Source organism: Citrus clementina, unplaced genomic scaffold (assembly GCF_000493195.1).
Source record: "Citrus clementina cultivar Clemenules unplaced genomic scaffold, Citrus_clementina_v1.0 scaffold_5, whole genome shotgun sequence".
NCBI lineage: Eukaryota > Viridiplantae > Streptophyta > Magnoliopsida > Sapindales > Rutaceae > Citrus > Citrus x clementina.
In genome coordinates, this window is record NW_006262201.1 from 41,224,985 (window position 1) to 41,237,608 (window position 12,624).

Genomic DNA, 12,624 nt, shown 5'->3' on the forward strand with positions numbered 1-12,624 from the left:
CAATTAATGTTTTTGATAATTATGATTGTAGTTGAAGACAGTGCCTTGTAGCAATAGTTATGATTTTTTTAAAAAAAAAATCATGGTGAAAATTATTGAAAATGTGATTAAAAGAAAAAGTCTCAAAGATGCTGGCTGGTGACTATCAAAGAAGCCACAAATGTGGATCTAGACATAATTGTTAAAGAAGAAAAAGGAAGCCGCATTATTTTATTTTTTATGCCCACAATATTGGAATTTTTGGGCAAAATTTTGCCCACAAAAGGAAGCTCTCATTTGAGAGATTGGCATCCCCAAAAAATTGAAAGCATTTGGTGATTGAAAATGGAGAGAAATATTCTTAAACATGTAGTTTTCATGTAGTGAATATTTTTTACCTGGTTGTCTTTTGGTAATGATCGTGGTTTTTATCCGGATTTAGAGTTTTTTACGTAAATTTTATTTTGTGTGATTGATGTACTCTCCAATTAATTTTTCTATTAGTGTGATTGGTGTACTCTCCAATTAATTTTTCTATTAATATGTTGCCTGACAAATTACTTGGAGTGACCTTGGGAAGAATCTCAATTTCCTAACAATATAGGCTCCCTTTACTCTCAATTTTGAATTTTGTCAAATGTCAATTTTGAATTTTGGGGATTAGGACCATTAGGCATTATGTTTTGATTTTTATTCTCTTTATTTTTTGAGTTTTGATTTTGTTAATATGGAATTTTGGGAATAGGTTTGACTGTTTGTATGTTTAAATTTTTGTGTTATTTTTTTTAAGTTAAATTGATCAAGAACTTGAACCAAAATACAATCCAATCATTTTGGAGATTTGAAACTGATAAGGTTCAAAAGTTTAACCTAAACTGAAATGAACAAAAAATTTATTTTAAGTTCGATTCGGGTTAACCCAAACCAAATGCTCACACTTAATATTACTTAGTTTATTCCTAAAATTGTATTTATCAATTAGTGGTGATGTGGCTAGAGACAGAATTATTTGGCAAATATCTTATAAATCTGTCTAATGCTTTCATTAAATTTTTAGGTATAATTGAAGTCTGATTCTCGGAATAACGGGTTCTTTGGCATACATATTAATTCATAAATCTGAATTTTCTGCCTTCTTCTTTTCCTGCTTCATAGAATTTGTATTAGGATCTATGAATATTACACGGAGTTTCTACAACAACTGCCTACCTAAGCTTGTCTTATTATCTGCGGACAAACTTGTATACAAAAAATAGAAACTTCTAGTGGCCTTTTTAAAAAAAAAAAAAAAATTATTTCCATTTCATTGTAGGCATTGAGTTCTAAGTACCAGCCACCTTATTTTATAATTAGTTAATCTTGATATAAATATGAATATGAAACGAACTTATTAAGAAACTAATTAAATATAATGCGAGTACTAGGCCTTGTTTCTCAGGAGTGGATTCAAGCCTTCTAGGGGCCTTGATTTCTCTAAATTTTATAGGAATATATATTTTCTCATATATATATATTTGTGTGAGTTAGATTTCGGAATTAATATCTGGTAGAAAGGAAAATAGTAATTTAAAATATAATCCGAATGTAGTACAATAAAAACAGAGGCAGCAACACGTGAACTTGCATGCGGATCACAGTTGAAGGAGTACACAATAATTTAATGCTCTTTATTTATGCTTAGATTAGTTATCCTTTTTGATAATCGAAACGACCAAATTAATGTAATTGGCGCTGTTCTTAGACAAGTAACCGTCCACTATCTCAGCATATCTTGTAAATAGAAGGTCCATTATGCCCCTCCCAAAATGAAGTTCAAACATGGATTCCACTACGGCTCTTATTGTCTTAGCCACTCGCTGTCCTCTTGCTAGAGGCAGTGACATTGTGCTGGTGAGTTCTTCAACACCCCCATCCCAGTCAATTTCAAAATGGTCAAGGAGATCAATGATGAATGAGCCTTCCTTTTGTATCTCCATCTTTAGCTCTTCAGGACATGGAGCGTAATAAGGAGCATTGAACGAATCAAGCTTTTCCTCTTCAATCAAACCCTGCATGCCAAATATTATTTGTATTTTGTACAATGGAAATTTTGGATATTATAATTAGGTGCATATAAATATATATGTAGAGAGGGAGGGGGGCCAGAAGATAAACACATGGAAGAAATTAAATCATTGATAGTACCTCAGTAACCATGCTCATAAGTGCTTGTGCTAAGAGCTCCCAGTGGTAGCAACTTTCTTCGGTAGTAGGATCAATGGATCTCCTGCCCAGGAACGATAAGACCATGCGGCCTCCAGCAACCATTTCTGCTGCTCGTGATCTCAGAAACATCGAAAAATTATTTTGGAATTGCACCGAGTAGGCATCCAACACGCACTGTGGGCTACTCTTTGATATGTAGATTTTTCCCTTATTCAGAGCCGCTGGGATAGCATTGCTCTCTAGAACGGGGGGTACCTGTACATAATTTTCATTCAGATTACTTTCATTAATTGTTCAAATTAATCAAAGTACAATCTAGTTCCCTACATACGTTTCTAATCTTGATTTCTCCAAAAATCTGACTATTTTTACTTTCAACTTTTCCTAGCCACACTTTTCACCTACCATGCACCGACGCTCTAAATTCGGGAAGGCATATCTTATTCCACACTCCATTAAAATTTTTACCTCTTTTCTAATAAATTTAGTAGGGTGGGGAATGGAAATCACCACATGAGGAATGATTTCCTTATCTCCACCTCATTTCCTATTCATTTTTCTTTCTAATAAATATAGATACCTGATTTCAATAAATTAAAAATTAAATATTTAAATAAAATCATTATAATATTATAAAAGTATTTAAATTATTTTAAAAAATCTCTAAATATATTAAACAGTATCTTGAAATGATATCAAAATTAAAAAATAGTTGAAGAGAGCAGTATTTTAAGATAGAAAAGAAATCATAACAATGTTTTAGGGTTGAATAAAAGTTATATTATAGAGTTTTCTATCAGTTATATTTCATTTATATAAAGTAAAAAGAAAAAGAAAATTATTTTCAAATTAAAGAAATCATAACAATCTTTTTTTTTCAATATTAATTTCTTTACTCCCGATTTTACCGGTGGATCGTTGTCTATTTCGATCCGATCTGGTTTGATACTCATTGGATACACCCCGGCTCAACTAACATTTAAATATTATCACTCTGTAAAAGTAAAATAAAATAATATATTTGCAATAGTAATAAATATCACTAAATAAAGTTCTTGTTCTTGAAAATGTACAAACTTAGTTAAATTGGTAGTTATGCTATTGAAATAGCAAACGATCATTTAATTTGGCAATGGAAAATTAATGGGTATCACGTATTATTAATGTTGAAAAGCATATTTAAACTAACAACAGTATAACGAAAGTGATTGAAATTGCATTAAAGCCAGAAAGTTTACATCAAAGGGCCGGTGGTAGCAGCTAGTTATGTCTCTTATGTGTGTCGTCGTGCACGATATCAAGTGCGATAGAGTAAGTGTCAAGATTTCATTGCTGGAATTGTGAGTTTATTGAAACAACGATAGCAGCTAGTTTATTGAAACAACGGTAAAATTATGAAACAACGGTAAAATCCACATTCCCCACCTCATTCCCTAAATTTTATTCAAAATTTACTATATTTGGGGTGGAGTTCCATGGGACCTCAAACCTATAGAGAATTTTACCATTCCTATACTGATTTTTTTATTAATGATAAAAAGGGTATTTGGGATATTAATACTTTAGCACTTAATTTTTCTTGATATATCACTTTATTACTAAAAAATTATAACAATCATTTTCTCACTTAATATTTCAATTATTATCATTTTACTACTAAAATATTAAAAATAATATAATTTTTAATAGAAATTGTAGTAAAAGCTTAATTTAGTCCTAAGTTGTGTAAGTACAACTAAAAAAAAACACAAAATTAGTTATACACAAAGGGAGAGTACTCTTATGAATTGATAATCTTATGAATCTAAAATAATTAACTAATAAAATTGTAGATAATAAAATACTTTTGTCTTGATATATTAAAATTCTTAAAATATTTTTGTGACATTAGTAATTTCTTAACAGAGTCAACAATTTGATTGTAAATGATAAAGATTGAAACATTAAGCGAAAAAAATAATTATTAAAAAATTTGGTGGAAAGATAATAATATCCTAAAATAAAAAGTAAAAATTAAATGCTTGGACCAGGAATTATCTACCATTTGTTTATTATCCCTTCGTTACAGAATACCTCTGTTCCAGTATTAAAATAAAATAAGAAATACTTGGGTAACTGAGCATGACCTTTGCAAAGGAGTTCCAAAAATTGGATATATAGATAAAATATGCATGTTCAAGGTTTCAGAGTCATTAAGCATGCAGTGGATGCAAGTTGAGTGGAAAATAACACCACTGGATAGATTCTTATTCTCCACCAGGAGCGGTTTGTTTATGCCTTGACTTGGAAATAAAGAAACTGTTTAAGTAATCACAGTCACACATTTGTATATGTGTCCCTACGCTATACTCACTACAGTCACTACATACTAACCTGGGAGAGCCAGTGGAGGCTTGAAGAAGAATGCACAAAGTGGAGACTCTTGTCAGGAAACAGTCTGTCGTAAAAGGAACCAACCACGGCCGATACGTAGCAACGTCCGAATCCAATGCCCTTCTCTTGTTTTTGCTTCTTGAAGAACGCTGGCAATGTCTCAAATACGGAGTTGAAGTCATTGCCAGGAAGATCATTCAAAGAAACCCTAAACTCCGGCGATGGACGACCTAGATTGCGACATCTGGCATGTATGATGTCCATTATCTCAGAGATCACAAGCAAGGAGTTGGGTCCAGATGAACAACCTAGGTCTGCAATCCCAATGCTCTCTGGGACTTTTTCGCATAGGATTCCTAGTATAGCTTCTTCAATCGCCGGGTTCACTGTTGATATAATCTTGCTCTACATACGTAATTAATTGAATCAACTGCATGGGTTATATATTGTAGTATCCATGAGGAAATTAATTAAGAACAATATAATAAGCATTAAAATGAAATTTTGTAACATGGAATTAACAAACCTGAACGGTGGAATTTTTTGCATAGCTGGTTTCACCATCTCCTTTATTCATGTGAAGTACTTTCACTACTTCCACATTTTTCCCCTTTAAATTTCTCTCTATTTCTCGGCAGTATTGCCAATGAAGAGTTGAGAATGAGAATGCGTATGTGTTTATGCTCTATTTATAAGACCATGATACAAACAATCAGTACTTTGGCTTCTTACGTATCAAATGATCCGTGTAAGAAACCAAACAACGTGCTAAATCACGTGGGTATAAGAAATGAGTAATGATTTAATAGAACCAAACAACGTGTTAAATCACGTGGGTATAAGAAATGAGTAATGATTTAATAGACGGCATTGCTCACCTTTTGGTGAGTTAAAGTGCTATAAAATATTATTTGATTAATTCACAATTTAAATATTATATATTCATAAAAAAATACAAAATTTAATATATGTGTTTAAATACTCACCATACGGTGAATACTAATCTTCACTAAATTATTTTCCTATAATTAATAACTTTTTTTTTGGGGACCAAGCCTCAAATCAATGAAAGCGACAAGGCAAAAAATCGTTAATTGTCCGAAGAGAATAGACATGTGCGGAACTGTGCTGGCCAATAAGGATAGTGGAACTCTTTATTAAGCTTGAATCAGTTCCTTTCTATCTGCATGCCAATTCCCTAAGGTTAAAAGTACTAGCAGTAATTCTTGTTCTTTATCTTATATATATATATAGATTTTCCCGAAGTTAATATAATGGTCTTCCCCGTATGGTGATTGTATCCACTATCACGTTTTTCATGCTTCTGAGCCGATTGGGTTCACCGGTTTAAGTTACACTTTGGTAAGAAAACATGATCATCAGCGACAGCTTGAGACTTTTACACGTGGTCCGAAAACGTCAAAAAAATAGAATGCTCGTATATACGTGTCCTTGGTTAGTGCTCACACGTGGCCTTTTGAAATCAATTTAAAAAGAAAAACAAAACAGTATTATTACAATTGTTGTATCCTCACGTTTCATGCGAGACTGGTCGCTTATCAGAGACTTCAAATTATCAATCAAGACATTGATGGTTCCCCTGCTAAATGAAATTAGTATACATCATGTATTTTGAAAAGCATTATCTGAATATTATGTGATATATACCAAAGACCTTCTTGCTTGAAATATTTAAGGAAAGTTGGCAAATGCGCCTAGGAAAAACGATCAAGAAGTCAAAAAATTTAATTGGCTGTCGGCTAGGGCAGACCCAAGACTTAATATTACTTTAAATTAAATTTTAAAAATTTATATTTTGAAGTAAATATAAAAATTTGTAAGTAAAAAGAAATACATTAAATGAAGAGGAACACCAAGAACTTTATCCCTTTAAATATGTACTATAGACAAAAATAATTATAAAAAAAGTAGAAAACAAAAGGCAATTCAAATATGAAAACACTAATTTTCAATTATAGAATGAGACAGTACAACCTATAATAACATGTAATTATATAAATATTAAAAATTAATTAATAATTTCAAATTAAAATATATCAATACATGTAATTACAATCAATTAAAAATCGCAGTAAAACTCTTATGTTTGAAGTGCAGTACTAAATTATCAGACTTAATAAATTAAACAATTAAAATTTATTCATCCTTTCAAATTATAAAAGTATTATTAGTCAAAAGTTTCAACAATAAACTAAACTCAATTCAACAAAAAAGTATTCAAGTGTAGTTGTTTTTTTGTGAGACACTCTGACTCTCTTTAAAAAATTAGATATTGATGATTATTCTATCAAATGCTCCTTAAAATACTCAAATTATATTTTCTAACTTGTCCTCTTAGTTAATATAACTAATAAATAAAATCTAAAAATTCACATAAAAATTTTTTATGTAGTTAATATAACGTTATATTACATTGACTTTTTCTTACTAGAATTTTTTTAAAAATAAATTAAAGCAGTAATAAAATTTTAGCTCCCTAATATTTTTAATCTATTCAATAAATGTATAATTTAATCATTTTATAAAATAAGTCACTAATGTCAATTGAAAATAATATAATTGAATTAGGGACATATTTGTAAATAAAATAAAAAGTCTATTGTTATCATAAATTGATGAAAACATAAGAGTAATTGAGTTAGGGACATATATGAAAATGAAATAAAAATTGTATTGTTTTACTAAATTGATGAAAAAGTAAGGGGTGTAATTGATTTTTCTGAATGTGTAGGTGTACCACTGTTAATCCCACACAAGAACATTTTAATAGGTGCCAGGTAGTCTTGTGTTTCTCCTAACTCCAAAAGCTAGCTCAAGGAGTGAGGTTTTCTTCACACTTATAAACTTATTCCCAACCCCTTCCACAACCGACATGAAATAACTCCAATAATCTCCACTTTATATATGGGGTTTTGTGTTAGAAGCATAGACACTCGTTTTCCTTATTAGATTGTTTGCCTAAGATTGAACATGTGCTCTGATACCACTCTATTGAGAACTGAACCCACACAAGCAGTTACAAGTCAAGTGAAAAATAACTCTTTTCCTCTATATGTACTACAAACAAATAAGAAGAAAATAAACCAATACAATCCAAGACAATAAACCATAGGAGACACATAGATTACGTGAAAAATCCAAATAAAAAAATATAGACTATAGTTCAATATTATCTTTCACTGTGTAATAATGAGATTATAGTACAAACTCTTCTCTAAATAATACTAAAGGCCCACAACATTAAGGGCATGTTTGGTATTGTTTTTAAATTTGTATTTTCTGAGAATAAAAACGAAAATGAAAATGATGTTTTGCAATTGCTGTATTTTGAATTTAAATATGTGTTTGGTATCATTTTCTGTATCCTATATTTTAAAACTGAAAACAGTAATATGCGTTTGGTAGACACAATTAAAAATGATAAAAATAGATAATATGTGTTTGGTAATGTTTTTTTCAAAAACAATTTTTACTAATCATTTACATTATATTTATAGTCATAAAATAATTATTTAGCTAATACACACAAATACAAAAAAATAATTTAATCAAATTTTTAACATCGTTTAAAAATGCCTTCGAATTCCCAATATTAATTTTTAATTATATTATGTTTTTAGTTATATTATGTTTGGTATTTCACTACATAACACTGTATTAAATAGTTTTGGTGATTAATTTAAATTATATATTTAGAAAACAATATTTATTAGTACTTAAAAAAAGAAAATATAAAAGAATTTAAGAATTTTTACATCAATTTATTTACTAAAAATGTGAAAAAAATTATCATTATTCTTCATTGAATACACGTAAATTAAGCAAAGTTTAAAATTTTTGGCAACATAACATTTATTTTTTGTAGCAATTTTCCCTTCTAAAATAAAAATTCAAGCTAATAATTTATCCAAATAACCTCTTAAAAAATATCACGACATAAAGAAATAGTTCAAACGTACAAAACTCATTGAAAGTCATCTTCGGATAATAGCATAAAAGTGTACACATTTCTATTTGCTAAAACATAGTCACAAAATAATAAAGTGATATAATAGTTGCAATATAATCACATAAAATGTGGATTGTGTGAAATAACCTAAGTATATACATCCACGTTCCCAAATACTATTGCAAAATATCATTGTTAAGTTATAAATGCATGCTCCCCAATCAAAAGGCTAGCTAAATAACAGACAGTAAATTCTTAACACCATTTACATCCTTGAATGCAGCAAATTTCTCAAGTTGATTTGTTGGAGACAAAGGAACTAGCAAAATGTCAATTCCTTGATCAATGCCACCAGCTTTTACTTTCCATGAAACCAATGTCATAGGCTTTGGATCATCAGCTTTTACAAATGTCACGTCTGGCTCCTTGCAGCAAGTTTCATCTAACTTCAGTTTCCCAAGCAAATTTCACAAGCATCGGCTTTTACAAATCTTCGGTTTGAATAGTTCAGTCTCTTCAATTTGCTTCAATACTTGTTTCTGAAATACCAAACACGAAGCCTAAATATTAGAAAATAGAGATTTAATTATATAAATCTTGATAATTAACAAGCTTTAATTACTTTCTCTATTTTACTTAAGAAACCACTGGCATATTCTTGTCTCCAAAATTTAGCAACACACTTGACCAAGTCTTTAAATCAAAGGACACTGATTTAAGTATAACAAAGTGGAAAGTTTCAGCACCCTTTACATCATTCAATTTCACAGCAGGACATTATAAATGCAAAGAAAACATGAAGTTTAGACAATCTGTGTACAGCCAAAAGGCTAGCTAACATTTCAAAATCAACCAAGAATGCCACCAAAATTCAATAACATATTTGCATAGCTTTCTCTTCTGATAGAATAATTGAAAAATTCCAACGTATATGATGATGATATATGTCCACCGAGATTAAAGCTATCATGTAAATTAGGTAAACCCAACCCAAATGAGATATAAAATAATCCAAAACCCAAATCACCATGACTAAAATAATTCAAAATCTAATTAAAAAAAATTAATAATTTACCTTGATACTCTGCTACAATTGTGTGATGAAGCTCCAATGAAGGATTCGTCAATGGAGTCCGGAGGCTGCAGCCTAAATTTATACGGCAAAGCTGAACAGGTTTAGCGTGCAGGCAGCAAAGACGAAGTACGGTGACGGTGTTTTGCGGGCATTTACTCAAATAAAATAAAAAAATCAGCTACTCACAATAGTAGAGACGGAGCTGACAGAGCAGTAGCAGTCGAGGCAGTCGAGACGGAGCAGCGACGGTGGCGGAGATGGAGCAATAACAGTGGCCCAATGAAGCAGCGGCGGCGGCCAGTACAACAGCCGTTTTGGGCACAACAAGAGAGAGTAACCACTGTGAGTAGATCGCGAGAGAGAGTCGAAGAGATAAAGCACACCGAGAGAGTAAACGCTGTGAGTAGATCGGGAGAGAGAGTTGAAGAGACAAGCCCGAAGAGATAAGGATGAAGTGAGAGTCGCTGGAGTTTGTTTTTTAATCTATTTTTTAGTTTAGTTTTGAAATATGGCGAGAACATGTTAAACACGTTCTCACTTTCACAGTTATAAAAGTGAATCTCAAATTATTTGTTTTATCATTTGATTTTTGAAATCGAGCCACCAAACGCGTACTAACTTAAATTTAGAAAAGGAAAATGAAAACAGGGCCTCTAAAATGATACCAAACGGGACCTAAGAATCTCATCAATCTTAGTTCACAATAACAGTCTTGTATATGTTATTCCCATCAAATGGATTTATCAAACTATCAATCTAAAAGAGAATGTAATAAAAATTAAGATTAGTAGAAATGTATAGGAAAATGTCGGAAACTTACCCTCCAAATTTTAGGAAAAAATTAAATTAAATTCACCTTTGATTATCGAATCAAAGATTGACATACCTTAGCCCCTAAAATCAAATATTTTGGCCATTATCTTCTTCTCATATCTTTCATTTTTTGCTCTCACAAAATTGCTTAAAGTCGTTTCCACTTCCTTTTCTTGCTTTTCTTTTTGTACGTTGTTGCCTAATTTCATCCAAGTCCAATGTTTAGTAATAATTACACAGTTAACAAACTTTTTAGACTTTGGACTTGTGGGTCATCCATGTTCAGAAATGGCAATAGAGTGGGGTAGGGGTGGGGAGGCCTACCTCATTCCCTACCCTACTAAAAATTTCGTCTCCATTCCTCACCTCATCCTCTTATAAATTTAATGGGATGGTATGGGAACCACCATGTGGGAAATGATTTCCTCATCCCCACCCTATTCCCCATTTACTTATTCTATAGTAAATACAGATAAATGATTTCAGTAAATTAAAAAGTAGAGACTTAAATAAAATTATTATCATATTAAAAAATATTTAAATTATTTTTAAAAACTCCAAAAGGTTAAAATAATATCTTGAAATAATATTAAAACTAAAAAGTGTTCGAAGAGAGTAGTATCTTAAGAGAGAAAATAAAACATAATAATATTTTAGAGTTGAATAAGAATTACAATGTAAGGTTTTCTTTTAGTTATAATTTATTTTATTAGGTAAAAATAAAAATAAAATTTATTAACCAACATTGTAATTAATAAAACAAAAATTATTGAACAGTAAAAAACATTCATATATAATGGGGATTGGGGTGGGAGGGGGTGAGAAGTATAAAACCAAACATCACCCTATTAAGAATTTAAGGATTATTTTTTCTTTATTCCCAATCTCGTTTTCCAAAAATTATTTAAAATTCACTTCATTTATGGTGGGGCCCAATGGGGCTCTAAACCCATAGAGGATCTTACCATTTCTATCAACATTAGATGGATCTTAAAACTAGCTTAAAGATAGGGATGGTACTAGGAAGGGGAGAGAAGGGGACTGATATCTCCATACTCATCCTCGATACTTTGTATATGTCTCTATCTCCTCCCTTTCCCATCAGAATTACTTAAGGGAGGGATGTGGATCCCAGAATAATAACATGGGATCCCGAGTGTCCTTGATCCCTAAATAACTGATATATATATTTTTTTATTTTTGAACATGATTTAATCATATAAAAAAATTAAATAAATATAAAGTTTGATAATATATCTTACCTTAATATCAATCTATTACAAAAATCACACTACAAAATACAAATTATTAAAATAGTTATCTTTGTCAATCTTCATAATCTTACAACAACAAAAAAGAGATTACTTTTATATCAATAATGAAATAAATGAAATGGATATAGATATTAAATTAATATTTTTAATAACTCCTTGCGCCTCCTGCTTCTCTTGTTCTTCATAGGGGAAAGTGACAAATTGAGAGAGAACCTCAGGTTTTAAATATAAAATAATAAAAATAATAAAAGCAATGTAACTCATAAGTGAAAATATTAAAAAATTGAGAATGGATGACATCACTAATTGTGGTGTAGCACTTACATCCTTGCTTCTATTAACCTAAAATTATCTAAAATAAAATGAGAATGATTATGAATGAGTCTTAATTTTATTTTACTTCACCAAGCTTTTGGTATATATAATATTCAAATAATGCTTTTAAAAGAAATTTAAATAATATGATTTTTATATAATATTGATATGAATACTATTTATGAGCAATGATACCTCTTAACCATCGACTATGGTGTGACGAACATCATGAGCTGGGCTACTGGCTGACAATGCGATGTACGACGTGGCTATGATGAGATAATGAGAAGTTGGGTGCTAGCTGCATTGCGATTAATTTGGAAATGATGATTGAGACTCTAATAGAGTGGCTTAGGGTTTAATTTGAGGGCTGTGGGCTAGTGGAGTTGTGAGCTCTGGGCTGTGATTAAGTCTAAATTACATTAAAGTCTTTATATTAACATATATATATATAATTTATATAAATATTTTGGTATTTGTTATCTACACAAATATTTAATATATGACGATATAAATTTTATTATTTATTCAATAATAATTTTAGAAAAATAATTCAAAATGTAAAATTAAAAAGAGGAAGTAGGGAGGGGATAGGGATTCTAGTCTGTACATATCATTTA

The 12,624-nt window shown here is 30.5% G+C and overlaps 1 protein-coding gene across 1 annotated transcript; it reads right to left on the reverse strand.

Moving 5' to 3' along the window:
* Positions 1-1,507: 1,507 nt before the first annotated feature.
* Positions 1,508-8,910, reverse strand: LOC112098217 (jasmonate O-methyltransferase-like). The gene is made up of 5 exons (XM_024183867.1): positions 8,797-8,910; positions 5,084-5,242; positions 4,558-4,962; positions 2,164-2,439; positions 1,508-2,027 (listed from the first exon to the last, which is right to left on the reverse strand). Exons 1-5 carry the CDS (start codon positions 8,908-8,910, stop codon positions 1,662-1,664), a joined length of 1,320 nt encoding a protein of 439 aa, XP_024039635.1. The 3' UTR covers positions 1,508-1,661.
* Between the last annotated feature and the right edge of the window lie 3,714 nt (positions 8,911-12,624).